The sequence below is a fragment of the Aquarana catesbeiana genome, linkage group LG04 (genome assembly GCF_042186555.1).
Source record: "Aquarana catesbeiana isolate 2022-GZ linkage group LG04, ASM4218655v1, whole genome shotgun sequence".
In the NCBI taxonomy this organism is placed as follows: Eukaryota; Metazoa; Chordata; class Amphibia; order Anura; family Ranidae; genus Aquarana; species Aquarana catesbeiana.
The window spans coordinates 12,197,025-12,224,844 of record NC_133327.1 but is presented as its reverse complement, the minus strand read 5'-3'; the positions used below and the strand labels follow the sequence as shown (position 1 = coordinate 12,224,844).

At 48.7% G+C, this 27,820-nt stretch overlaps 1 protein-coding gene across 2 annotated transcripts in view; it reads right to left on the bottom strand.

The window, feature by feature from the left end:
* Positions 1 to 22,765, bottom strand: part of KIF13B (kinesin family member 13B) — a 367,935-nt gene extending 345,170 nt beyond the window's left edge. For both annotated transcript variants that reach the window (XM_073624835.1, XM_073624836.1), the window contains exon 1: positions 22,641 to 22,765. In XM_073624835.1, coding sequence (XP_073480936.1) covers positions 22,641 to 22,695 — 55 coding nt within the window. In that variant the 5' untranslated portion in view covers positions 22,696 to 22,765. The remainder of the gene's footprint in view (positions 1 to 22,640) is intronic.
* Positions 22,766 to 27,820: the final 5,055 nt, after the last annotated feature.

The window sequence follows — 27,820 nt, the reverse complement described above, 5'->3', positions numbered from 1 at the left end:
ACGCTATACTACGCTCATCATGTCAAGGAGACCCTAAAATTAGCTTCTCACCTAGAGATATGTGATCGACCTCAGCAGTGTCAGATTGGACCTAAAATACCAGCGTAGTGAGATCTGACCCTTTCAGAAATTTCAAGGTACATCCTCATTGATGGTCATGAGCCAGCAAAATGGAGAGGTTGTGGGCCTAGGCAACAGAAAAGTGATGCTGTGCAGTACACTCTGTAATAGAGCAAGAACTATGACAGTCTAGGGCAATGGTGGTCAACCTATTTGATGCAAGGGGTCTCAAGTGTGGCCCCTGACATCACCAAAGGGCCACACAATGTATTCAGACTGCAGGCACGCTACAGGAGATGGTATAGAACTGCAGATCTGGAGTGGTCCAAGACCGGAACTGCTGCAGGAAATTGCCAGAGACTGGAGACATAGTTACATAGTAGGTGAGGTCGAAAAAAGACACAAGTCCATCAAGTCCAACCTATGTGTGTGATTATATGTCAGTATTAAATTGTATATCCCTGTATGTTGTGGTCATTCAGGTGCTTATCTAATAGTTTCTTGAAGCTATCAATGCTCCCCACTGAGACCACCGCCTGTGGAAGGGAATTCCACATCCTTGCCGCTCTTACAGTAAAGAACCCTCTACGTAGTTTAAGGTTAAACCTCTTTTCTTATAATTTTAATGAGTGGTCACGAGTCTTGCCACTCACTAAAATTAGAAGACACGTTACAGGAGACTGCTGAATATCCCTGCCATTAAAGATCCTTTACAAGTCAGCTCCCAATACACCCCTCCCCCTTAAAAAGGGCAAGTATGGGGTTATGGAAAAATAAACATCTATAGCAAGGGGTTTCCAAACTACAGCCCATGAGCCACATCTGGCCCTCCACCAGATTCTACCTGGCCTGCAGGTAGGATCGGTGAATCTCCAATGTGCATTGAGGCTGCCTAAAGTCTACGCTTCTGAAGGGGGACTATGATGTATGGGGGGGCGGGGGTTCGGCCCTCTACCAGATTTTAGCTGCCCCACAGCTTCTGATGGGAACCCCCATGTAAGGGGGGGACTCTGATGTAAGTGGGGGGAGGGGGACTTTGGCCCTCTACCAGAATTTACCTTCCCCACAGCTTCTGATGGGGACCCTCATGTAAGGGGGGACTCTGGCCCTCTACCAGATTTTACCTGCCCCACAGCTTCTGATGGGGACCCTCATGTAAGGGGGGACTCTGATGTAAGTCTGTGGGGGTGGGGGGGGGATTCTGATGCGGATAGTGTTAAAAGGGTAGAATAGTGCAACATTGTTTTAATCGTTTTAAAAAAGACATTCTATTATAGTGGCATAGCCCAGGGAGTTAAGGGACAGGTCATCAGGGTGACACACACAGGAAGTGATTGAATTTCCCTGGCTTACCACTTACAAGTATCCCTTCACCAGTCAGTGCACACACATAAAAGAAATGGAAACACGGCCCTCGGGGATCCCGAGCCAAAATAAACAGAAATCAGCTCTTTCCAGTGGCTGGGAGGAGGATGGGGGCCGAGGGTCAATGCTTACTGATAGTTAGATAAGGAAACACAACCCACCATCACTATCCAACCAGGCCAGCAGCCGGTCCTAAGAGGATAAATACACGCACACACATACGTACGTGTTACAATGTAGTTCCCGAGCCTGCGCAGGTATCGGCAGGTCTCATACATGCACCAGACCCAAGTGCCTCAATTATGGGTGAAAGCACCGGTCTACACATTTATTCTAAATTTTTCCCGGAGTTCTGCTTTAAAAACAACACTCCGCTAAAACGCGACACGTCCACACAATAGGTGAATAACGTATTTTTATAATGATCGTATGATGTATTCACAAGGATATTTCTTTTCAGTTGTTCCTCCCTAAAGAAAAAAAAAATAATAATTTTGTACACTTAAAAGGTGTGACCAAGCATAGCTGCATTTCCGTGTGTTTTTCCTGTGTTTCTGTGTGTAGAGCAGCCTATTCATTTCAATGGGCTGCTGCCCTACATGGATTAAAAAAAAAAAAAAAAAAAAGGGGAAAAAGGGAAGAGAAGTCCCTGACCCTTTCACAAAAACATGGCGCACCAAACTGCATAGTGCTGTGGCACCATGTGGTTTGGCACGCACGTTTGCAGATGCGTTGGGGTGCCAGTAAGGTGTCACTAGACCTATATTTTAATTTTGGTGATTATATATAAAAAGTATGTTGTCATCTACTGCTCTGTATAATTTATTCCATTTTTCATGCTTCGATTGTTAGAAAATGCCAGGATGATCCTGCCAACTTTACTCAACTTCCCTATTCAGAGTGACAACGGAACAGCAGGCAGTTCTGTGTATCCTCTGTTGTCACTCTAACTGCTCATGCTCTGACAGATTTCTCTACAGGAGCTGTACACCTGCTTGTTTCAGCTCTGGAAGCTGCCCATGTGACTTCACTGGCAGCCCGCTGCGGAACCACCAGCCCCCATTGGCAGCCCACTGCGGAACCACCAGCCCCCATTGGCAACCCACTGCCGAACCACCAGCCCCCACTGGCAGCCAGCTGCCGAACCACCAGCCCCACTGGCAGCCAGCTGCCGAACCACCAGCCCCACTGGCAGCCAGCTGCCGAACCACCAGCCCCACTGGCAGCCCGCTGACGAACCACCAGCCCCACTGGCAGGCCGCTGACGAACCACCAGCCCCACTGGCAGCCCGCTGACAAACCACCAGCCCCCACTGGCAGCCCGCTGACAAACCACCAGCCCCCACTGGCAGCCCTTTATGGAACCACCAGCCCCCACTGGCAGCCTGCTACAGAACCACCAACCCCCACTGGCAGCCCTCCATGGAACCACCAGCCCCCACTGGCAGCCCGCTACGGAACCACCAGACCCCACTGGAAGCCCTCTACGGAACCACCAGCCCCCACTGGAAGCCCTCTACGGAACCACCAGCCCCCACTGGAAGCCCTCTACGGAACCACCAGCCCCCACTGGCAGCCTGCTACGGAACCACCAACCCCCACTGGCAGCCCTCTATGGAACCACCAGCCCCCACTGGCAGCCCGCTACAGAACCACCAACCATCACTGGAAGCCTTCTACGGAACCACCAGCCCCCACTGGAAGCCCTCTACGGAACCACCAGCCCCCAATGGCAGCCCACTACGGAACCACCAGCCCCCACTGGCAGCCCACTACGGAACCACCAGCCCCCACTGGCAGCCCTCTACGGAACCACCAGCCATCACTGGAAGCCCTCTACGGAACCACCAGCCCCCACTGGCAGCCCACTACGGAACCACCAGCCCCCACTGGCAGCCCACTACGGAACCACCAGCCCCCACTGGCAGCCCTCTACGGAACCACCAGCCCCCACTGGCAGCCCGCTGCCGAACCACCAGCCCCCACTGGCAGCCCTTTACAGAACAACCAGTCCCCACTGGCAGCCTGCTACGGAACCACCAACCCCCACTGGAAGCCCTCTACAGAACCACCAGCCCCCACTGGCAGCCCTTTTACGGCACCACCAGCCCCCACTGGCAGCCCTTTACGGCACCACCAGCCCCCACTGGCAGCCTGCTACGGAACCACCAACCCCCACTAGCAGCCCTCTATGGAACCACCAGCCCCCACTGGCAGCCTGCTACGGAACCACCAACCCCCACTGGCAGCCCTCTATGGAACCACCAGCCCCCACTGGCAGCCCTCTATGGAACCACCAGCCCCCACTGGCAGCCCTCTATGGAACCACCAGCCCCCACTGGCAGCCTGCTACGGAACCACCAACCCCCACTGGAAGCCCTCTACGGAACCACCAGCCCCCACTGGCAGCCCTTTATGGAACCACCAGCCCCCACTGGCAGCCTGCTACGGAACCACCAGCCCCCACTAGCAGCCCTCTATGGAACCACCAGCCCCCACTGGCAGCCCGCTACAGAACCACCAGCCCCCACTGGCAGCCCGCTACAGAACCACCAGCCCCCACTGGAAGCCCTCTACAGAACCACCAGCCCCCCCTGGAAGCCTGCTACAGAACCGCCAGCCCCCACTGCCAGCCCACTACAGAACCACCAGCCCCCACTGGCAGCCTGTTGAGACGTAACAAAGAAGTTTAATAAAAAAAAAAAAAAACCTGCACCGACTCCATCCCCCTTACTGGACTGTACATCACCCTGTCCCGCCCCAGTGTGTTCAATGGAATACCCACTCTGCACAAACAATTCTAAAACGTTCTGTCACTTTCAGTGTACAAATGGAAACTCGACAGGTCCAGAGTCATTAACATTGTGACACACTGCATAGGCTCTGGGATGAATGGACACATTGTGACATCATGGAGAGTCACCAGATACAGGATGGTGCTGTACAAGGATGAAGAGGACTGAAGGACATTGTCCGGCCGGGGACAGCCGTTCACAAGGACATCCTGCAGGCTCTGCTGTGCCCAACCAACCCTAAATATACAAACACATGTGAATGTGAGTCCCTGCCACGTCATGGTGTTACTGCCCAGCAAAGACACCCCCCTATGGATATCACAGCTACATGACCTCACGTGACTTCAGACAAGGATCTGGGCTGTATGATTGTCACCTATTCATGCCCTCTTCAATAGTGATTAAAGGGAACCTGTCATACAAAAAATTGAAAGATGAACTCCAACCTGCTGAAATACAGTCCACTTTTGGCACTTCCCCCTGTCCATAAAGAATATGGCTGGTGCCCATTTAGTCCAGGAGAATGGAGGCCAACCTTCCAAATATGAAAATTGGACCAGGTACCGCTAATGGACCACACATAATATTCAGTGATGATACGGGAGACGGTCAGAGGCTGCAGACCTGGTACGGGAGACGGTCAGAGGCTGCAGACCTGGTACGGGAGACGGTCAGAGGCTGCAGACCTGGTACGGGAGACGGTCAGAGGCTGCAGACCTGGTACGGGAGACGGTCAGAGGCTGCAGACCTGGTACGGGAGACGGTCAGAGGCTGCAGACCTGGTACGGGAGACGGTCAGAGGCTGCAGACCTGGTACGGGAGACGGTCAGAGGCTGCAGACCTGGTACGGGAGACGGTCAGAGGCTGCAGACCTGGTACGGGAGACGGTCAGAGGCTGCAGACCTGGTACGGGAGACGGTCAGAGGCTGCAGACCTGATACGGGAGACGGTCAGAGGCTGCAGACCTGATACGGGAGACGGTCAGAGGCTGCAGACTTGGTACGGGAGACGGTCAGAGGCTGCAGACCTGATACATGAGAACACAGTATTTCTGGTAGGATCAACAGTTATTTTCTATACTCACTGAAAATGCAGCCATGACATGTAAGGATTGGTAAGCTGCAACACATTACATTAAATATCCTTTAAAAGGCAATAGTCCTTACCACAGGCCTGCTTCTTAGGCTCCATTCGCACCATCCATGTGCGATGGAGTGCTTGTGTGTTTTCCATGGGCTCCCAGGTGTCATGTGTAGGGCAGTCTATTCATTTTATTGGGTTGCTTGAAGGTCGGAAAGCGCAAAGGAGAAGCTCCCTGACCCTTTTGCGTTTTGTTGCGTGTTAGCATATGTGTGAGGGTGCAATTAGGAAATAATGTCACCCCCCTCCCCCCACATGTCTGCTAAAGGGCAGCGTGTTCCCAACATGCACATACTGGGAACGTAGCCTCACTGTATGTGGCGGTTATTTGCATTAGGCATGTCATCCATTCACTGGGATTGATCAATGAAAATACTACAAGTCCCATCTGCCACTGGGAAGAGGGAATCCGCAGAGTGCACTGGTTGTGGTTGCAATGCTCTGCAAATTTTCAGCAAATGCATTTTTTTAAATTCTATCAATGTGGGTGCAACTATTCGTTTTGCAAAAGATGCCTTTAATCATGCACTGCTCAACACTGCAACTCTATGCGACCGATCGGAACAAAATCATGAATGCACCATAGGGAGCCATGCCTTCCATCCATAAGAAATCGATCCTTGGTGATCACTAGCCAGCAGGTTTAGTAGCATGTACTAAAATTACCCCTTTATTAAAGAACTCCTTACCTAGGACTGATCTATGTTTCTGGATGCACTTTTGTCAAAGAACAAATATGGTTCCAGGGAGCTGAAGTTTAATCGGCTTATATTTTGCCTTCCCTGGCTCCCCTCTCATCAACATACTAATGATGAAATAAAACCTGTTCTCATTACATACGTGATCTGACTCTCCTTGGTAGAGGGCACACATGCCTCGCCACTGGCTTGCTTCTGCTGCAATTACACACAGCGAAAGCCGATCGGCGGGTGCACAGTACCCAATGTCCGCCGGCACCTCCTGATCGTTAGCCAGAGAGGCAGAATGACGATCTGCCTAGGTAAACAAGGCAGATTCCCGTTCTGACAGGAGGGAAGGTATGGAATTTGTGTCCTATAAATTCCATCTCTTCCCCTATTAAAAGCTCCTCACACAGTACATAAACACTGGCTAGGCACACAAATAATTCTTTGATCGCTCCTAATGTTTAACCCCTTCCCTGCCAGTGCATATTTTTAGCACTGATTATTGTAATAGTGTCACAGGTGTCAGATTGTCTGACGCAATATTGCAGTCCCGCTATAAATCGCTGATCGCCACCATTACCATTAAAATAAATAAAAATATCACATAGTTTGTAGACGCTATAATTTTTGCACAAACCAATCACTATACGCTTATTGTGATTTTTTTTTTCACCAAAAATATGCAGCAGAATACATATTGGCCTAAATTTATGAAGAAATCAGATTTTTTCACTTTTTTTTTTTTTAGTTGGATGTATTTTATAGCAGAAAGTAAAAAATGGTTTTTAATTTCAAAATTGTTGCCTTTTTTTGTTTATAGTGCAAAAAGTAAAAATGCAGATCAAATACCACCAAAAGAAAGCTCTAATTGTGGGAAAAAAAGGACATCGAATTTCATTTCTGTACAGCGTTACATGACCATGGCGCAATTGTCAGTTAAAATAACGCAGTGTCATATCGCAAAAAATGGCCTGGTCAGGAAAGGGGGGGGGGGGGGGTTAAATCTTTCAGAGGTCAAGTGGTTAATCTGTGTTCTGGGAGCCCATTTGACATGAAGGTACTACAATACAGGTTTAACAGACATGCAGCATCCTTTTACAACAAAGCTCACCGCAAATATGGAGGTTCACGTCTGTGCATTGCATTGCATTGGGCTGCACTACCTGGGTACGCTGGGCTACTATTCAAAATGAACAGCGCCACAACGCACATCCCCGTTTCACATGCTACTGTGCACGGCTTTAATGCATAGCACTGCAACAAAAAGTTTACCTTTCAAGGATTAGTTCACCTGTTTAAATACAAATCTCTAAACTGGACAATGTTTTATACAATGCTGGGGCGACTTGGGGGCACACCGCTGGGGGCGACTTGGGGGCACACCGCTGGGGGCGACTTGGGGGCACACCGCTGGGGGCGACTTGGGGGCACACCGCTGGGGGCACAGTCATTTTTATTGACTGTGCCCTCAATTTTTAAAAAGTGAACGAACACTTTAATTCTGCATCTGCCGATAGACGGATGGTGCACTTGAGGGCACACCGCTGGGGACGACTTGAGGGCACACCGCTGGGGACGACTTGAGGGCACACCGCTGGGGGCGACTTGGGGGCACACCGCTGGGGGCGACTTGGGGGCACACCGCTGGGGGCGACTTGGGGGCACACCGCTGGGGGCGACTTGAGGGCACACCGCTGGGGGCGACTTGGGGGCACACCGCTGGGGGCGACTTGGGGGCACACCACTGGGGGCGACTTGGGGGCACACCACTGGGGGCGACTTGGGGGCACACCACTGGGGACGACTTGGGGGCACACCGCTGGGGACGACTTGGGGGCACAGTCATTTTTATTGACTGTGCCCTCAATTTTTAAAAAGTGAACGAACCCTTTATTTTGAATCTGCCGATAGACGGATGGTTAGGTCTTCATACATGACATGTAGAGGTCAGGATCCCTCCACGTACACGCGGTGTCCTCTAAGTAGGACAATTGCAGTTTCTATGAGAAGACTGGAGAGGTGTCAGTGCTGATCCGTGTTATTGCTCGCTCGGTCAGGCAGGGCTTCCCCTAATCCTGCGCTGATTTCCTGGGGATTCCCGCTGTGCCGGAGATACAGAGAATAATGATGACCCACATTCCTCGCTCCTGCCTGCAGCCAGTGTACGGCCATACACGCATCACCGGAGCACCTTTCATTATAAAGCAGACCTCCACCCTAAACTAAAACACATTGCCCGACCTTCTCCCTCCTCCATCTCTCACAACTGGATATTTTTTTTTTAAAGATTATTTTGCGCCACACTAGGAAGGAATGACAATTGTGCCCCCCACATGGATTCTGCACATAAGCAGATGTGTCACATTGCTTCTTGTCCTGATTTAGCCCTGCAGCACATCTGCGGCTGTGCACTTCCCTTACACATGTGCAAAGGGAAGCGATTAGGCTAGGGTCATGCCTATACAGGTTGCGGTTGATGTGTTTTTAATGTGTTTTTGATGTCTTTTGCATTTTAGGGAGGTGTCTGTTGTCATGCGGGAGAAACCAGCAAAAACGCAAGCGATGTGTTTCCATTGAAGTCTATGGAACCAAAAACTTTACTTGCTGCAGGCAAAAGTACCTGACCCTTTAAAAAAAAAAAAAAAAAAACGCACCTGTTGAAAATGCACAGATATGAACGTGACCCAAAAGAAAATCATGTTAAATGGACTGTAGCACGTTTCTGCAAAACTCAAAACGCATAGGTGTGAACCTAGCCCTACAGAAGCACCAATACTTTGCCATCTTTGCCCATACACATGGAAATCTTCTGCACAAGCAGAGAACCCGCAGGCAGGGGGGGGGGAGCCCTTCGACACATCTAAGAATGCACAACAATGGCGGCACGGGAAGGAGCGGGGAGGGGCTAAGCCATAAAAAAGGGCACCGAATATTCCGCTTTAACCTTTTGGTGCTCACAGCAAGCATGTGGCGTCTCAGCGCCACGCACTGGCATTACTGCGCAGGCATGAGATCGGGAGGTGTATGCTGGGTAGCCAGCTGCACAGATTCCCGGAAATGAATACAAGAGGGCATCACATGCCCACAACAGAGATGGACCCTGTCTGCTTCCAGGATCAGGTTAGGTTTAAACGATTAACTAAAAGGACAACATTAAAGGAGTAGTAAACCCCGCTTGGTCATTTTTACTTTACAGGCAAGCCTAGAACAAAGCTTAACTACAGGTCTGTTCTAGGCTGAAGGTCCGGCATACCTCCCCAGAGCTTCGTGCCAGAACCGGGGGGAGTGACGTCATCGCGGCTCTGGCCAATCACATACAAGACCAGGGGGAACATGTCAGCTCTCTCAGCGATGACAGCCCAGGGCTGCAGGGCTTCGTTCCAAGGTGAGTATTTCATAATGTGCTAGTATGCATCGCATACTAGCACATTATGAAATACTTACCTTAGAATGAAGCCCTGCAGCGGCGCCCGGTCACCACTGAGGGAGCGGACATGTATTCTCTGCATTTCTTCCAGGATCACTGGCTCCGGCGATGCGAGTGGCCGGAGTCGCGGAGCCCTCGTCCTGGAAAGTTCCGTCAGTATACGCCGGACGCGCAGAGCGCATGCGCCGCTGACCTCAGAGGCTGCATGCAGGGTCAATATCATCTAAACTGTACAGGTTTCGGAGATATTCTTTTTACCTACAGGTAAGCCTTATTATAGACTGACCTGTAGGTACAAATCACCAAGTGGGGTATACAACCGCTTTAATAAGGGCAAATGAATCATGCAGCATTTACTTCCTGGAATCCATCTGCCTTCAGCTCAAGCATGCAGGCAGAAGAGTGTGCTTAGCTGAGAAAACCCTCCCCTGCTGAAGACCCCTGGGATGTATGACATCATTTGCCTAGGCAAGAAACCAGGAAGTAACTGAAGAAATGTAACGAAAAAAAAAAAAGTTTAAAACAAGTAACTATAATTGTCCTTTCCTATCCATTTACAAATGCTAGCAGCATGAGGATTCAAAATAATACATTTTGATTGTGAGAGTGAAGTTCCACGTTATCTCTGAACAGCCATCAGAACCTGAGATTTTCAGTGTTGGGTGACATCCGGCTAAACACTATGGGGGAGATTTACTAAAACTGGGGAGTACAAAATCTGGGGCAGCTGTGCATGGTAGCCAATCAGCTTCTAACTTCAGCTTGTTGACAATAAAACCTGGAAGCGGATTGGCTACCATGCAGAGCTGCACCAGATTTTGCACTCTCCAGTTTTAGTAAATCTCCCCCCCACTGTGTAGCGTAGTCCAGATCATACTAGAGCTAGACCGTTGTCACACCCAGTTTTATCTAATTACCACGCTTTGCAAACATTCAGTAACCAGCACAAAAAAAAAGTAGTAAAAAAAGAAACCAGTAACAAAAAATTATTTCATAAAAAGATACAATACAACCAAAGTGAATAACAGTAACCCATCTACAGGCCTCCATGTGATCCCCCTACATCAGTCAGATGACAGTCCATACACCGAGCTCTGTGTACATCAATTAGACCAATAACCCCCCATATCAGATCAGTGAGAAGGGTGACCCCCCCCCATATCAGATCAGTGAGAAGGGTGTACCCCCCCCATATCAGATCAGTGAGAAGGGTGACCCCCCCCCATATCAGATCAGTGAGAAGGGTGTACCCCCCCATATCAGATCAGTGAGAAGGGTGACCCCCCCATATCAGATCAGTGAGAAGGGTGACCCCCCTCCCCCCCATATCAGATCAGTGAAAAGGGTGACCCCCCCCATATCAGATCAGTGAGAAGGGTGACCCCCCCCCCATATCAGATCAGTGAGAAGGGTGACCCCCCCCATATCAGATCAGTGAGAAGGGTGACCCCCCCCCCATATCAGATCAGTGAGAAGGGTGACCCCCCCCCATATCAGATCAGTGAGAAGGGTGACCCCCCCCATATCAGATCAGTGAGAAGGGTGACCCCCCCCATATCAGATCAGTGAGAAGGGTGACCCCCCCCCCATATCAGATCAGTGAGAAGGGTGACCCCCCCCCATATCAGATCAGTGAGAAGGGTGACCCCCCCCCCATATCAGATCAGTGAGAAGGGTGACCCCCCCCATATCAGATCAGTGAGAAGGGTGACCCCCCCATATCAGATCAGTGAGAAGGGTGACCCCCCCCATATCAGATCAGTGAGAAGGGTGACCCCCCCATATCAGATCAGTGAGAAGGGTGACCCCCCCCATATCAGATCAGTGAGAAGGGTGAACCCCCCCCATTATCAGATCAGTGAGAAGGGTGAACCCCCCCCCATTATCAGATCAGTGAGAAGGGTGACCCCCCCCATTATCAGATCAGTGAGAAGGGTGACCCCCCCCATTATCAGATCAGTGAGAAGGGTGACCCCCCCCCATATCAGATCAGTGAGAAGGGTGACCCCCCCCATATCAGATCAGTGAGAAGGGTGACCCCCCCCCATATGAGATCAGTGAGAAGGGTGACCCCCCCATATCAGATCAGTGAGAAGGGTGACCCCCCCATATCAGATCAGTGAGAAGGGTGACCCCCCCATATCAGATCAGTGAGAAGGGTGACCCCCCATATGAGATCAGTGAGAAGGGTGACCCCCCCATATGAGATCAGTGAGAAGGGTGACCCCCCCATATCAGATCAGTGAGAAGGGTGACCCCCCCCCCATATGAGATCAGTGAGAAGGGTGACCCCCCCCCCATATCAGATCAGTGAAAAGGGTGACCCCCCCCCCATATCAGATCAGTGAGAAGGGTGACCCCCCCATATCAGATCAGTGAGAAGGGTGACCCCCCCATATGAGATCAGTGAGAAGGGTGACCCCCCCCCCATATCAGATCAGTGAGAAGGGTGACCCCCCCATATGAGATCAGTGAGAAGGGTGACCCCCCCCCATATGAGATCAGTGAGAAGGGTGACCCCCCCCCCATATGAGATCAGTGAGAAGGGTGACCCCCCCCATATCAGATCTGCGAGAAGATTGACCCCCCCCTTCACATATCAGATGTATGGGAGATCACCTCTCTCGGAAGGCTTAGCTAGTAAAAGGATGACAGGTGTGTAGGAGTGTGCCGACATCCAATCTCTGAGCCGGCCGCCTGCACTTCATTCAGAAGGACTAGATGTCGGTGAGAAGAAGGAGGATCAGACATGACAGGTGGAAGGTCACAGCTTCTTCTCTATGATCACAAGTTTCATCAGCTTGTTACAGCAAACAAAAGAGAACATAAGCCGTCCTTGTGTGACAGGTAAACAGAACACACAGACTCGGGGCTGTCACCGAGATACAACATACACTGATCAACTGTGCCACCTGTCAGGGGTACCAGGGTACCAGGGGTTATCACTAGTGGGGATCAGTCGGCAGCACCCCCGTCAGGTTTACCAGGGATAGGTCAGCAGTGCCCCCCCCCCCCCCATCAGGGGTATCAGGGATAGGTCAGCAGTGCCCCCCCCCCATCAGGGGTATCAGGGATAGGTCAACAGTGCCCCCCCCCCATCAGGGGTATCAGGGATAGGTCAGCAGTGCCCCCCCCCCCATCAGGGGTATCAGGGATAGGTCAGCAGTGCCCCCCCCCCCCCCCATCAGGGGTATCAGGGAATCAGGGATAGGTCAGCAGTGCCCACCCCCCCCATCAGGGGTATCAGGGATAGGTCAGCAGTGCCCCCCCCCCCCCATCAGGGGTATCAGGGATAGGTCAGTAGTGCCCCCCCCCCCCCCCATTAGGGGTATCAGGGATAGGTCAGCAGTGCCCCCCCCCCATCAGGGGTATCAGGGATAGGTCAGCAGTGCCCCCCCCCCCCCCCCATCAGGGGTATCAGGGATAGGTCAGTAGTGCCCCCCCCCCCCCCATTAGGGGTATCAGGGATAGGTCAGCAGTGCCCCCCCCCCCCATCAGGGGTATCAGGGTTAGGTCAGCAGTGCCCCCCCGTCAGGTGTACCAGGGTTAGGTCAGCAGTGCACCGCCCCCCCCCCCCGTCAGGTGTACCAGGATTAGGTCAGCAGTGACCCCCCCCCCCCACCTGTCAGGTGTACCAGGGTTAGGTCAGCAGTGCACCACCACCCCCCCCCCCCCCGTCAGGTGTACCAGGGATAGGTCAGCAGTGCCCCCCGTCAGGTGTACCAGGGTTAGGTCAGCAGTGCACTGCCCCCCCCCTCCCCCCACCTGTCAGGTATACCAGGATTAGGTCAGCAGTGCCCCCTCCCCCCACCTGTCAGGTGTACCAGGGTTAGGTCAGCCGTGCACCACCACCACCCCCCCCCCCCCCATCAGGTGTACCAGGGATAGGTCAGCAGTGCCCCCCCCGTGTACCAGGGATAGGTCAGAAGTGCCGCCCCGTGTACCAGGGATAGGTCAGAAGTGCCTCCCCCCTGTCAGGTGTACCAGGGATAGGTCAGCAGTGCCTCCCCCCTGTCAGGTGTACCAGGGATAGGTCAGCAGTGCCCCCTGTCAGGTGTACCAGGGATCTATCACTCATGCCACCTGTCAGGGGTTTCAGGGGACAAGTAAGCAATTCCACCTCCCAGGGGCACCAAGAACTGGTAAGCATTGCTGCCTGTCAGGGGTACTGGGGATTGGTCACAAGTGCCACCTGTCAGGAGTATAGGGATCGATCAGCAGTGCTGCCTGTCAGGTGCACCAGGAATGAGTAGGCAGTGCCACATGTTGGGTATTGAGAATCAGTAAACATTGCTTCCCGTCAGGTACTGGGGATCAATCAGCAGTGCTGCCTGTTGGGAGTACCAGGGACCAGTAAACAGGGTTAACTGTCAGGAGTACCTAGGATTAGTCAGTAGCGCCCCCTGTCACTAATACTGGGGATTAGTTAGCTGTGCTGCTTGTTGGGAGTACCAGTGGTAAATAGAACAATACCTCCTGTTGTAAGGGGGACCAGTAAGCAGTGCCTTCTGTCATGGGTACAGGGGATCAGTAAGCACTGCCACCTGTCAGGGGTGTGAGTGGATTGGTCAACAGTGTGGCCTGTCAGGGGTACCAGAGAGGAGCAAGTAGCCTGCCAGGCAAGAGAAATCACCACTACCTGCCAGGCAAACCAGGGATGAGAAAGTAATGCTACCTGCCAGGCATACTAGGGATGCACCAGCACCGCCACCTGCCAAGCATGTCAGGGATCAGGCAGCAGTGCCGCCTGTCAGGTACAGGGAGACCAGTCAGCAGTGCCGCCTGTCAGGTACAGGGGGACCAGCAAGCAGTGCCGCCTGTCAAGTACAGGGGGATCAGCAAGCAGTGCCGCCTGTCAGGTACAGGGGGATCAGCAAGCAGTGCCGCCTGTCAGGTACAGAGGGATCAGCAAGCAGTGCCGCCTGTCAGGTACAGAGGGATCAGCAAGCAGTGCCGCCTGTCAGGTACAGAGGGATCAGCAAGCAGTGCCGCCTGTCAGGTACAGAGGGATCAGCAAGCAGTGCCGCCTGTCAGGTACAGAGGGATCAGCAAGCAGTGCCGCCTGTCAGGTACAGAGGGATCAGCAAGCAGTGCCGCCTGTCAGGTACAGAGGGATCAGCAAGCAGTGCCGCCTGTCAGGTACAGAGGGATCAGCAAGCAGTGCCGCCTGTCAGGTACAGAGGAATCAGCAAGCAGTGCCGCCTGTCAGGTACAGAGGGATCAGCAAGCAGTGCCGCCTGTCAGGTACAGGGGGATCAGCAAGCAGTGCCGCCTGTCAGGTACAGGGGGATCAGCAAGCAGTGCCGCCTGTCAGGTACAGGGGGATCAGCAAGCAGTGCCGCCTGTCAGGTACAGGGGGATCAGCAAGCAGTGCCGCCTGTCAGGTACAGAGGGATCAGCAAGCAGTGCCGCCTGTCAGGTACAGAGGGATCAGCAAGCAGTGCCGCCTGTCAGGTACAGAGGGATCAGTGACAGTCAGTGCAGTATGAGGGGCAGATGTGGTCACCCCCCTCCCATTATTATATTTTTTCCCAATCTGTCATCAGTGTCAGTACAGAGATCAGAGCAGAGGAATGAGTGTGAGCCGCACAGGTCACCCCGGGGGGAGCACAGTCACTATAGGGGGGCACAGTGTCAGTCATCATTGGAGATCAGTGTCAGTGTTGTCAGGAAGTAAAGTTGTTATAAAGTCTGAGTAGATCAGTGTCAGTGAAGTGTTTCCATAGTGTGAGTGTATTAGTTCTATAAGTAGGGATGGGGGGGGGGGTTGGGGGTGAGGGCAAATGCTGAGTACCCAATTGATCAGTCTAATGGCTGGTCAACCTCTGGTTGCACACCGAATTCGGTGTTATTGCTGTAACCTATAAACAGTATACTATGTTCGGGGCTTGTTCTGGGGAAGGGTAGGGAGGGGTTCTTGATATAGAGTATCAAGTGGGACAGTAGTTACGTTAGCAATGAGTGACCAGAGGTATGTACATAAAAATACAATTTATTAAATGGTATAAAATCCACAATTGGCGAAGGAGGCAAAACATAGGTTACATCTAACAGTGTGAAAAAAAAAAAATGGCAAAAGAAAAAAAAAAACAATAAAGTGGCCAAGGTATTGCTATACCTTAGGTAACATAAATAACAAACACACATACAAAACGACACCGACACTGTCCGGACTGGTATACTGTTCGGCAGCTAATGGGTCAAATTGGAGATGGTCAAGCACAATGGCTTGGCTAAAGTTATGGGCATCAATTTTGAATGACTATGCTGCCGAAGAGTACACATAGGGGGGGCAGGGAGGGAAGGGGGAGGGGAACTAATGGGTGGCCAGGCGGGGAGGGTTGCCTATTAGCCGGCTAACAGGGATAGACGATCAGCATGGATGGATGGTCTGGCTGTTCCTGCAGGCGCGAGATGGTGCTGATTGGCGTAAGCTAACACATCAGGTGTGTGTAGCAGAGTGCGTTGTATGGAGAGACTGTTCCTGTGATAGTAACTTGGAATTGTCCATGTAGCGTGGGTTATCACAGGTTTGCAGATAAATTCTATTGGCAAGGCTCTACTCAACAACTTTAAGATTGAATGTGAGTACTGTATGGAGACCAATCATGCAGGTAGCAGTCACAAAATGCTATGCATATGTTTAAGCAGTGGTTTGGTTAATGGCGTTCATACATTACCAGCCCGATTGGTTGAGAGAGGAGGAACTCAGACACTCTGTAGTGGAAGTCCTTTTAGATACTGAGTGGAGTCCCACAGACTCATATGGGCGGCAGTATATCCTCTGCTGATAAGGGGAATCGGATATAGTGTTATAAATCAGGAGTCTATTCAACGTCTGTCCTCTGTCCAGTCTGGCAGGCATCCACGGTCCGTGTTTGCTGACACCCAGCTGGTAATCACAGCTGTTCCGCTCCTCCAGCACGGTCCGCCCAATGGGACGTGACGGCGTCGTGATGACGTCAACGCGTTTCGCTGTACTCGTTAGCGTAGCTTCTTCCTGGACGTGTGTTTGTTATTTATGTTACCTAAGGTATAGCAATACCTTGGCCACTTTATTGTTTTTTTTTTCTTTTGCCATTTTTTTTTTTTCACACTGTTAGATGTAACCTATGTTTTGCCTCCTTCGCCAATTGTGGATTTTATACCATTTAATAAATTGTATTTTTATGTACATACCTCTGGTCACTCATTGCTAACGTAACTACTGTCCCACTTGATACTCTATATCAAGAACCCCTCCCTACCCTTCCCCAGAACAAGCCCCGAACATAGTGAGTGTATTAGTTGCATGGTGTGAGTGAAGTTCCCCGGGAAGTAGATGTGTAGTACACACTGTAGTGTCAGTGAAGTAGATGTGTAGTGTATTGTAGTGTCAGTGAAGTAGATGTGTAGTGTATTGTAGTGTCAGTGAAGTAGATGTGTAGTGTATTGTAGTGTCAGTGAAGTAGATGTGTAGTGTATTGTAGTGTCAGTGAAGTAGATGTGTAGTGTATTGTAGTGTCAGTGAAGTAGATGTGTAGTGTATTGTAGTGTCAGTGAAGTAGATGTGTACTGTATTCTAGTGTCAGTGAAGTAGATGTGTACTGTATTCTAGTGTCAGTGAAGTAGATGTGTAGTGTATTGTAGTGTCAGTGAAGTAGATGTGTACTGTAGTGTAGTGTCAGTGAAGTAGATGTGTACTGTAGTGAAGTAGATGTGTACTGTATTGTAGTGTCAGTGAAGTAGATGTGTACTGTAGTGTAGTGTCAGTGAAGTAGATGTGTACTGTAGTGAAGTAGATGTGTACTGTATTCTAGTGTCAGTGAAGTAGATGTGTACTGTAGTGTAGTGTCAGTGAAGTAGATGTGTACTATAGTGTAGTGTCAGTGAAGTAGATGTGTACTGTAGTGTCAGTGAAGTAGATGTGTACTGTAGTGTAGTGTCAGTGAAGTAGATGTGTACTGTATTGTAGTGTCAGTGAAGTAGATGTGTACTGTATTGTAGTGTCAGTGAAGTAGATGTGTACTGTATTGTAGTGTCAGTGAAGTAGATGTGTACTGTAGTGTCAGTGAAGTAGATGTGTACTGTAGTGTCAGTGAAGTAGATGTGTACTGTAGTGTAGTGTCAGTGAAGTAGATGTGTACTGTAGTGTCAGTGAAGTAGATGTGTACTGTAGTGTAGTGTCAGTGAAGTAGATGTGTAGTGTATTGTAGTGTCAGTGAAGTAGATGTGTACTGTAGTGTAGTGTCAGTGAAGTAGATGTGTACTGTAGTGAAGTAGATGTGTACTGTATTGTAGTGTCAGTGAAGTAGATGTGTACTGTATTGTAGTGTCAGTGAAGTAGATGTGTACTGTAGTGTCAGTGAAGTAGATGTGTAGTGTATTGTAGTGTCAGTGAAGTAGATGTGTAGTGTATTGTAGTGTCAGTGAAGTAGATGTGTACTGTAGTGTAGTGTCAGTGAAGTAGATGTGTACTGTAGTGTAGTGTCAGTGAAGTAGATGTGTAGTGTATTGTAGTGTCAGTGAAGTAGATGTGTAGTGTATTGTAGTGTCAGTGAAGTAGATGTGTAGTGTATTGTAGTGTCAGTGAAGTAGATGTGTATTGTAGTGTCAGTGAAGTAGATGTGTACTGTAGTGTCAGTGTCAGTGAAGTAGATGTGTAGTGTATTGTAGTGTCAGTGAAGTAGATGTGTATTGTAGTGTAGTGTCAGTGAAGTAGATGTGTACTGTAGTGTCAGTGTCAGTGAAGTAGATGTGTAGTGTATTGTAGTGTCAGTGAAGTAGATGTGTAGTGTATTGTAGTGTCAGTGAAGTAGATGTGTATTGTAGTGTAGTGTCAGTGAAGTAGATGTGTACTGTAGTGTAGTGTCAGTGAAGTAGATGTGTACTGTAGTGTAGTGTCAGTGAAGTAGATGTGTACTGTAGTGTAGTGTCAGTGAAGTAGATGTGTACTGTAGTGTAGTGTCAGTGAAGTAGATGTGTACTGTAGTGTAGTGTCAGTGAAGTAGATGTGTACTGTAGTGTAGTGTCAGTGAAGTAGATGTGTACTGTAGTGTAGTGTCAGTGAAGTAGATGTGTACTGTAGTGTAGTGTCAGTGAAGTAGATGTGTACTGTAGTGTAGTGTCAGTGAAGTAGATGTGTACTGTAGTGTAGTGTCAGTGAAGTAGATGTGTACTGTAGTGTAGTGTCAGTGAAGTAGATGTGTACTGTATTGTAGTGTCAGTGAAGTAGATGTGTACTGTATTGTAGTGTCAGTGAAGTAGATGTGTAGTGTATTGTAGTGTCAGTGAAGTAGATGTGTATTGTAGTGTAGTGTCAGTGAAGTAGATGTGTACTGTAGTGTAGTGTCAGTGAAGTAGATGTGTATTGTAGTGTCAGTGAAGTAGATGTGTACTGTATTGTAGTGTCAGTGAAGTAGATGTGTACTGTAGTGTCAGTGTAGTAGATGTGTACTGTAGTGTAGTGTCAGTGAAGTAGATGTGTACTGTATTGTAGTGTCAGTGAAGTAGATGTGTACTGTAGTGTAGTGTCAGTGAAGTAGATGTGTACTGTAGTGTAGTGTCAGTGAAGTAGATGTGTACTGTATTGTAGTGTCAGTGAAGTAGATGTGTACTGTAGTGTCAGTGAAGTAGATGTGTACTGTAGTGTAGTGTCAGTGAAGTAGATGTGTAGTGTAGTGTAGTTTAGTGTCAGTGAAGTAGATGTGTAGTGTAGTGTAGTGTCAGTGAAGTAGATGTGTAGTGTAGTGTAGTGTCAGTGAAGTAGATGTGTACTGTAGTGTAGTGTAGTGTCAGTGAAGTAGATGTGTACTGTATTGTAGTGTCAGTGAAGTAGATGTGTACTGTAGTGTAGTGTCAGTAAAGTAGATGTGTAGTGTATTGTAGTGTCAGTGAAGTAGATGTGTAGTGTATTGTAGTGTCAGTGAAGTAGATGTGTACTGTAGTGTAGTGTCAGTGAAGTAGATGTGTAGTGTATTGTAGTGTCAGTGAAGTAGATGTGTAGTGTATTGTAGTTTCAGTGAAGTAGATGTGTACTGTATTGTAGTGTCAGAGAAGTAGATGTGTACTGTAGTGTAGTGTCAGTGAAGTAGATGTGTACTGTAGTGTAGTGTCAGTGAAGTAGATGTGTACTGTAGTGTAGTGTCAGTGAAGTAGATGTGTAGTGTAGTGTAGTGTCAGTGAAGTAGATGTGTACTGTATTGTAGTGTCAGTGAAGTAGATGTGTACTGTAGTGTAGTGTCAGTGAAGTAGATGTGTACTGTAGTGTAGTGTCAGTGAAGTAGATGTGTACTGTATTGTAGTGTCAGTGAAGTAGATGTGTAGTGTAGTGTAGTGTCAGTGAAGTAGATGTGTACTGTAGTGTAGTGTCAGTGAAGTAGATGTGTAGTGTAGTGTAGTGTCAGTGAAGTAGATGTGTACTGTATTGTAGTGTCAGTGAAGTAGATGTGTAGTGTATTGTAGTGTCAGTGAAGTAGATGTGTAGTGTAGTGTAGTGTCAGTGAAGTAGATGTGTACTGTAGTGTAGTGTCAGTGAAGTAGATGTGTACTGTAGTGTAGTGTCAGTGAAGTAGATGTGTACTGTAGTGTAGTGTCAGTGAAGTAGATGTGTACTGTATTGTAGTGTAGTGTCAGTGAAGTAGATGTGTACTGTATTGTAGTGTCAGTGAAGTAGATGTGTACTGTATTGTAGTGTCAGTGAAGTAGATGTGTAGTGTAGTGTAGTGTCAGTGAAGTAGATGTGTACTGTAGTGTAGTGTCAGTGAAGTAGATGTGTACTGTAGTGTAGTGTCAGTGAAGTAGATGTGTACTGTAGTGTAGTGTCAGTGAAGTAGATGTGTACTGTATTGTAGTGTAGTGTCAGTGAAGTAGATGTGTAGTGTATTGTAGTGTCAGTGAAGTAGATGTGTACTGTATTGTAGTGTCAGTGAAGTAGATGTGTAGTGTAGTGTAGTGTCAGTGAAGTAGATGTGTACTGTAGTGTAGTGTCAGTGAAGTAGATGTGTAGTGTAGTGTCAGTGAAGTAGATGTGTAGTGTAGTGTAGTGTCAGTGAAGTAGATGTGTACTGTATTGTAGTGTCAGTGAAGTAGATGTGTAGTGTATTGTAGTGTCAGTGAAGTAGATGTGTAGTGTAGTGTAGTGTCAGTGAAGTAGATGTGTAGTGTATTGTAGTGTCAGTGAAGTAGATGTGTACTGTATTGTAGTGTCAGTGAAGTAGATGTGTAGTGTAGTGTAGTGTCAGTGAAGTAGATGTGTACTGTAGTGTAGTGTCAGTGAAGTAGATGTGTAGTGTAGTGTAGTGTCAGTGAAGTAGATGTGTACTGTATTGTAGTGTCAGTGAAGTAGATGTGTAGTGTATTGTAGTGTCAGTGAAGTAGATGTGTAGTGTAGTGTAGTGTCAGTGAAGTAGATGTGTACTGTAGTGTAGTGTCAGTGAAGTAGATGTGTACTGTAGTGTAGTGTCAGTGAAGTAGATGTGTACTGTAGTGTCAGTGAAGTAGATGTGTACTGTAGTGTAGTGTCAGTGAAGTAGATGTGTACTGTAGTGTAGTGTCAGTGAAGTAGATGTGTACTGTAGTGTAGTGTCAGTGAAGTAGATGTGTACTGTAGTGTAGTGTAGTGTCAGTGAAGTAGATGTGTACTGTAGTGTAGTGTCAGTGAAGTAGATGTGTACTGTAGTGTAGTGTAGTGTCAGTGAAGTAGATGTGTACTGTATTGTAGTGTAGTGTCAGTGAAGTAGATGTGTACTGTATTGTAGTGTCAGTGAAGTAGATGTGTAGTGTATTGTAGTGTCAGTGAAGTAGATGTGTACTGTAGTGTAGTGTCAGTGAAGTAGATGTGTACTGTATTGTAGTGTAGTGTCAGTGAAGTAGATGTGTAGTGTATTGTAGTGTCAGTGAAGTAGATGTGTACTGTAGTGTAGTGTCAGTGAAGTAGATGTGTACTGTATTGTAGTGTAGTGTCAGTGAAGTAGATGTGTACTGTATTGTAGTGTCAGTGAAGTAGATGTGTACTGTATTGTAGTGTCAGTGAAGTAGATGTGTACTGTATTGTAGTGTCAGTGAAGTAGATGTGTACTGTAGTGTAGTGTCAGTGAAGTAGATGTGTACTGTATTGTAGTGTAGTGTCAATGAAGTAGATGTGTACTGTATTGTAGTGTAGTGTCAGTGAAGTAGATGTGTACTGTATTGTAGTGTAGTGTCAGTGAAGTAGATGTGTAGTGTAGTGTAGTGTCAGTGAAGTAGATGTGTACTGTATTGTAGTGTAGTGTCAGTGAAGTAGATGTGTACTGTATTGTAGTGTAGTGTCAGTGAAGTAGATGTGTAGTGTACTGTAGTGTCAGTGAAGTAGATGTGTACTGTAGTGTAGTGTCAGTGAAGTAGATGTGTACTGTATTGTAGTGTAGTGTCAGTGAAGTAGATGTGTACTGTATTGTAGTGTAGTGTCAGTGAAGTAGATGTGTACTGTATTGTAGTGTCAGTGAAGTAGATGTGTACTGTACTGTAGTGTCAGTGAAGTAGATGTGTACTGTATTGTAGTGTCAGTGAAGTAGATGTGTACTGTATTGTAGTGTAGTGTCAGTGAAGTAGATGTGTACTGTATTGTAGTGTAGTGTCAGTGAAGTAGATGTGTACTGTATTGTAGTGTAGTGTCAGTGAAGTAGATGTGTAGTGTACTGTAGTGTCAGTGAAGTAGATGTGTACTGTATTGTACTGTAGTGTCAGTGAAGTAGATGTGTACTGTATTGTAGTGTCAGTGAAGTAGATGTGTACTGTAGTGTAGTGTCAGTGAAGTAGATGTGTACTGTATTGTAGTGTCAGTGAAGTAGATGTGTACTGTATTGTAGTGTCAGTGAAGTAGATGTGTACTGTATTGTAGTGTCAGTGAAGTAGATGTGTACTGTATTGTAGTGTCAGTGAAGTAGATGTGTACTGTATTGTAGTGTCAGTGAAGTAGATGTGTACTGTACTGTAGTGTCAGTGAAGTAGATGTGTACTGTAGTGTAGTGTCAGTGAAGTAGATGTGTACTGTAGTGTAGTGTCAGTGAAGTAGATGTGTACTGTTGTGTAGTGTCAGTGTAGTGTCAGTGTCGGGTTGTCACTCTCTGAAGTTCTCTCGTACTATCCGGCTGTCACCGGCTCGGCGTGGCCCTTTCTCTCCCCCCTCCTCCTCCTCCCCCGGCTCACCTCTCCGGTTCACAGGCCGGATCCGGACGGCCACCTTCACCTTGGAGTCGCTCATCTCTCCTCCGCCAGCAGCACCCGGACCTGCCCGGACCCCGCCGGCTTCCGTCTCTGCGAGGTGGGAGGTGACGGGGAGGAGGGGCCTGAACCGCGACGTCACGACGTCACGCTTTTAAAAGGCACCCTGCGCGGCGAGGTTTGCCGGTTGCCATGGAGACCCGTCACAGGATTCTCCCGTCTCAGCATCCATCGATCGATAGAGAGAGAGAGAATGGCGACCACTGACCACCCCTACAGAGACTCTGATCACTGGAGGGAGGTGTGATGTCATCAGTACACACTGAGCCGTGTGCTCTGTCATCAATAAAGTGTAAAGAACGTGTGACATCATCAATAAAGTGTAAAGAAAGTGTGACATCATCAATAAAGTGTAAAGAACGTGTGCCATCATCAATAAAGTGTAAAGAATGTGTGCCATCATCAATAAAGTGTAAAGAATGTGTGACATCATCAATAAAGTGTAAAGAACGTGTGACATCATCAATAAAGTGTAAAGAACGTGTGCCATCATCAATAAAGTGTAAAGAACGTGTGCCATCATCAATAAAGTGTAAAGAATGTGTGACATCATCAATAAAGTGTAAAGAATGTGTGACATCATCAATAAAGTGTAAAGAACGTGTGACATCATCAATAAAGTGTAAAGAACGTGTGACATCATCAATAAAGTGTAAAGAACATGTCTGACATGTCAGCCCCACTCCTGTCCCACAGACCTGCACACGAGGCTCCGGCCGCTCTGCTCAGCTCCCTTGCACCATCACACGACATGCTCAGGCACACCTGTGGTAGACCCGCCCCTGCCGGTGCTGCCCGAACACACTGTAGCAGGCACTTCAATAGTCTCGGCCGGCTCCAGACCAGAATTGTACATGTGCAGTATCAAGCCAACCGTCAGACATTTTTTTACTGGCAACTTCTTCCTGTCACTGGCATTTACTGGCAGTAGAAAAGTGCCTGTTTTTTACTGGCTGCCAGTATAAATACTGATGGTTGGCAACAATGTCACTGTGATTGGTCACAGCCATCACATGGTACCAGGGCCGGCCCGGTATAGCGATCTGTCTTCCGCTGTGTCTGGTGGACACAGCAGGTCACAGATTGTGCCACTGCACGGCCCCTGTTTTGTCACATATGGCGACCCATCACATTTGGCTTCCCGCTGGAGTGCGCATGCGCGACAGCGCCCCATATGCGTTCCAACACTTTTAAAACTTTACGTTTTAAAAGTGTTAAAAGTGACAAAAACACTTTTTATTTTTTTAAACACTTTTAAAAAAGTGTTAAAAGTGACAAAAGTTTTATAAGTGTTGGAACGCATATGGCGGCGTCGCGCATGCCCACTCCAGCGGGCAGCCAAATGTGATGGGTCGCCATATGTGACGAAACACCCCTAGAGGACACACAAGGCACGCAACCGGGAGGGTGTCATATAACGTCCACCCAGAAGACAGAGGCTCCGGGGCGGCTGTAATTTTACAATAGACCAGGCAGGAGGTGGTTAAACCCTACACAGCTGGAATGCCAAAAGGCTTTTCTTAAACAAGGTTGGCCCAAGGCCATCTCAAAAAAGATCCAACTGCTCAACAGACAACCATACCAATCAAATAATACTTGGGAAGCTCGTGAGAAACATAGAAGGATGGTGCCAGAAAAAGGCCATCAATGTAGTCTGAGGGCCTACCATGTAGTCTGAGGGCCTACCATGTTGTCTGAGGGCCTACCATGTTGTCTGAGGGCCTACCATGTAGTCTGAGGGCCTACCATGTAGTCTGAGGGCCTACCATGTAGTCTGAGGAAATACCATGTAGTCTGAGGTCCTACCATGTAGTCTGAGGGCCTACCATGTAGTCGGAGGGAATACCATGTAGTCGGAGGGAATACCATGTAGTCGGAGGGAATACCATGTAGTCGGAGGGAATACCATGTAGTCTGAGGGCCTACCATGTAGTCTGAGGGCCTACCATGTAGTCTGAGGGCCTACCATGTAGTCGTAGGGAATACCATGTAGTCGGAGGGAATACCATGTAGTCTGAGGGCCTACCATGTAGTCTGAGGGCCTACCATAGGACCTACCATGTAGTCTGAGGGCCTACCATGTAGTCGGAGGGAATACCATGTAGTCGGAGGGCATACCATGTAGTCGGAGGGAATACCATGTAGTCTGAGGGCCTACCATGTAGTCTGAGGGCCTACCATATACTACATAACTATTCCAAAAGGAGTTTGTGCACTAAGAATGTAATGACTATGACTAGCTTCAGAAGACCATGACATGACTAATGTTTTGAGTGAGACTGTAATTGATTTCCTTCAAACCTTCATTGCAAACCCAGATGGCATCATATTCTTGGGCCATTCAAACTCCGTGGTGTGAATTCTGATCCCGGATTCCACCAGAACTACGGCTTTAGAATCTGGCCTGTCAATCAAAAGTAAAACAGCCAATTAAGACTGCGACAAAGAAAAACAATTGTTGGAGAGCAAGTTAAATATACAAAGACACATGGCAAAATAATTGTATATATATAGTTCTGTAATGTTACATTCACACGGGTTACAGAAAAGGTGCCATGTACAATGGGGGAGATTTACTAAAACTGGAGCACTCAGAATGTGGAGCGGCTGTGCATGGTAGCCAATCAGCTTCTAACTTCAGCTCGTTCAATGAAGCTTTGACAATAAAACCTGGAGGCGGATTGGTTTCTATGTAGAGCTGCACCAGATTTTACACTTTCCAGTTGTAGTAAATCTCCCCCATACTGTCAGCGCCTAGCAAACACCCAGTCCAAGAAGGTGTATGGAGACAAATTGGCTTAATACACATTCCTGCTTTTATCGGACATTGCATTATGCCAGATAAAATGTTGAGTTCTACGTTGGGAGCAACAGCATCTTAATTCTACAGGCGATCAAACCAAACTCAGATCGGATGCTTTGGAGGGCATAGGAGAGATATGGGGTCTGAAAGACCCCAGATCTTACCATAAAGAGGACCTGTCAAGGCTCATGCGGTCACAAGGGATGTTGTTCATCCCTTGTGATAGCAATAAAGTTAATCCAAAAAAAATTTAAACCTCCTGTGTAACTCTGAATTGGTAACCTGTCAAGGCTTTTAAAGTGTCTCCTATGAAAATTTTTAGGTAATATAGTTTAGCGCTGTTCCACGGGCATACACAATTTTAAAGCATGGCGTGTAAGTCCAATGGTATCAAAAAGGTGCTTAGATCAGTGAAGAAACGTGCCCTTGGTAAAAAGGTCCCATAGACGATACAATCAAAATTGATAAAACAGCTCCACGATCCTCCTCAAAATGACTCTCCTAGGGATCTCTCGTCCTAACACCGCATAGGATTTTCCCTATAGAACCTCCATTCACGTGGTTGTTTTACATTTCTATTATATTCATTTTTTTGAGCAATATTTATTATACTTTTTTGAGCGTCACTTAATCATCAGTTTTTTACACCATTTATATTTTAATTTGATTGAGCGCTACATTCATTTAATATTTTGTTACCTACATTTACTAGCGCCTGGGTTGTCCACTATTTGCGCCTGAATTATGCCTACTCTACATGAATGGGTGCCCGGATTGCGCCTACTTGACCCCTATTAGCGGCTCAGTTGCTGCTGCTCTGTACCAGCCGATTTAGATAGCTACAGCTTGTGCGCAAGTGTGGTAGAGCAGAGAGCGCCCCTTCAAGCCCAGCAGCGTGCGGGTGTGATTTCCAATGCTGCCTATCAGTGCCGGGACAAGGTCACCCAGTGCCCAGGGCGAACATACCAGATTGCGCCCCCCCCCCCCCCATTTACAGTGCAAGGGTTCAGTAGCAAGTGATGCAGAGCTCAGGAATGGAAAAAAAAAACATATTAAGGATTGTGGAAATAGGGTTCAGAAGACTGGTATAAAACCCAATATGTTATATATTGCAGTTTAACAATCATTAGATGTGGTGGCTGCATTAGTTTTATTTTAGGCTTTTCCCCTCTGTTTTCACCTGGCGATCTGGCCAGTGGCATATGTCCTGTATTAGAGTGCCCCCAATCTGGATAAAGGAGCACAGAAGGCACAGCTGATAGCAGCATAGTCAGTCTGGGAAGGAGGGTAGTGTTAGATGTACTAGCAGATTTAGCCAAACTCAATAGCCTATGAAAAACAGGATCACACATTCTCCACACTTCAGCACACTGGACTCCTCTACTTTCTGCTCTGCTGTCTAAAGTCAACATGGGAAAGAGAATGAGGAGGATACGCTCTGACACACAGGGGGGCTCTGACACACAGGGGGCTCTGACACACAGGGGGGCTCTGACACACAGGGGGCTCTGACACACAGGGGGGCTCTGACACACAGGGGGGCTCTGACACACAGGGGGCTCTGACACACAGGGGGCTCTGACACACAGGGGGGCTCTGACACACAGGGGGGCTCTGACACACAGGGGGGCTCTGACACACAGGGGGCTCTGACACACAGGGGGGCTCTGACACACAGGGGGGCTCTGACACACAGGGGGCTCTGACACACAGGGGGCTCTGACACACAGGGGGGCTCTGACACACAGGGGGCTCTGACACACAGGGGGCTCTGACACACAGGGGGGCTCTGACACACAGGGGGCTCTGACACACAGGGGGGCTCTGACACACAGGGGGCTCTGACACACAGGGGGGCTCTGACACACAGGGGGGCTCTGACACACAGGGGGGCTCTGACACACAGGGGGCTCTGACACACAGGGGGCTCTGACACACAGGGGGGCTCTGACACACAGGGGGCTCTGACACACAGGGGGCTCTGACACACAGGGGGGCTCTGACACACAGGGGGGCTCTGACACACAGGGGGCTCTGACACACAGGGGGCTCTAACACACAGGGGGGCTCTGACACACAGGGGGGCTCTGACACACAGGGGGCTCTGACACACAGGGGGCTCTGACACACAGGGGGGCTCTGACACACAGGGGGGCTCTGACACACAGGGGGGCTCTGACACACAGGGGGGCTCTGACACACAGGGGGCTCTGACACACAGGGGGCTCTAACACACAGGGGGGCTCTGACACACAGGGGGGCTCTGACACACAGGGGGCTCTGACACACAGGGGGCTCTGAC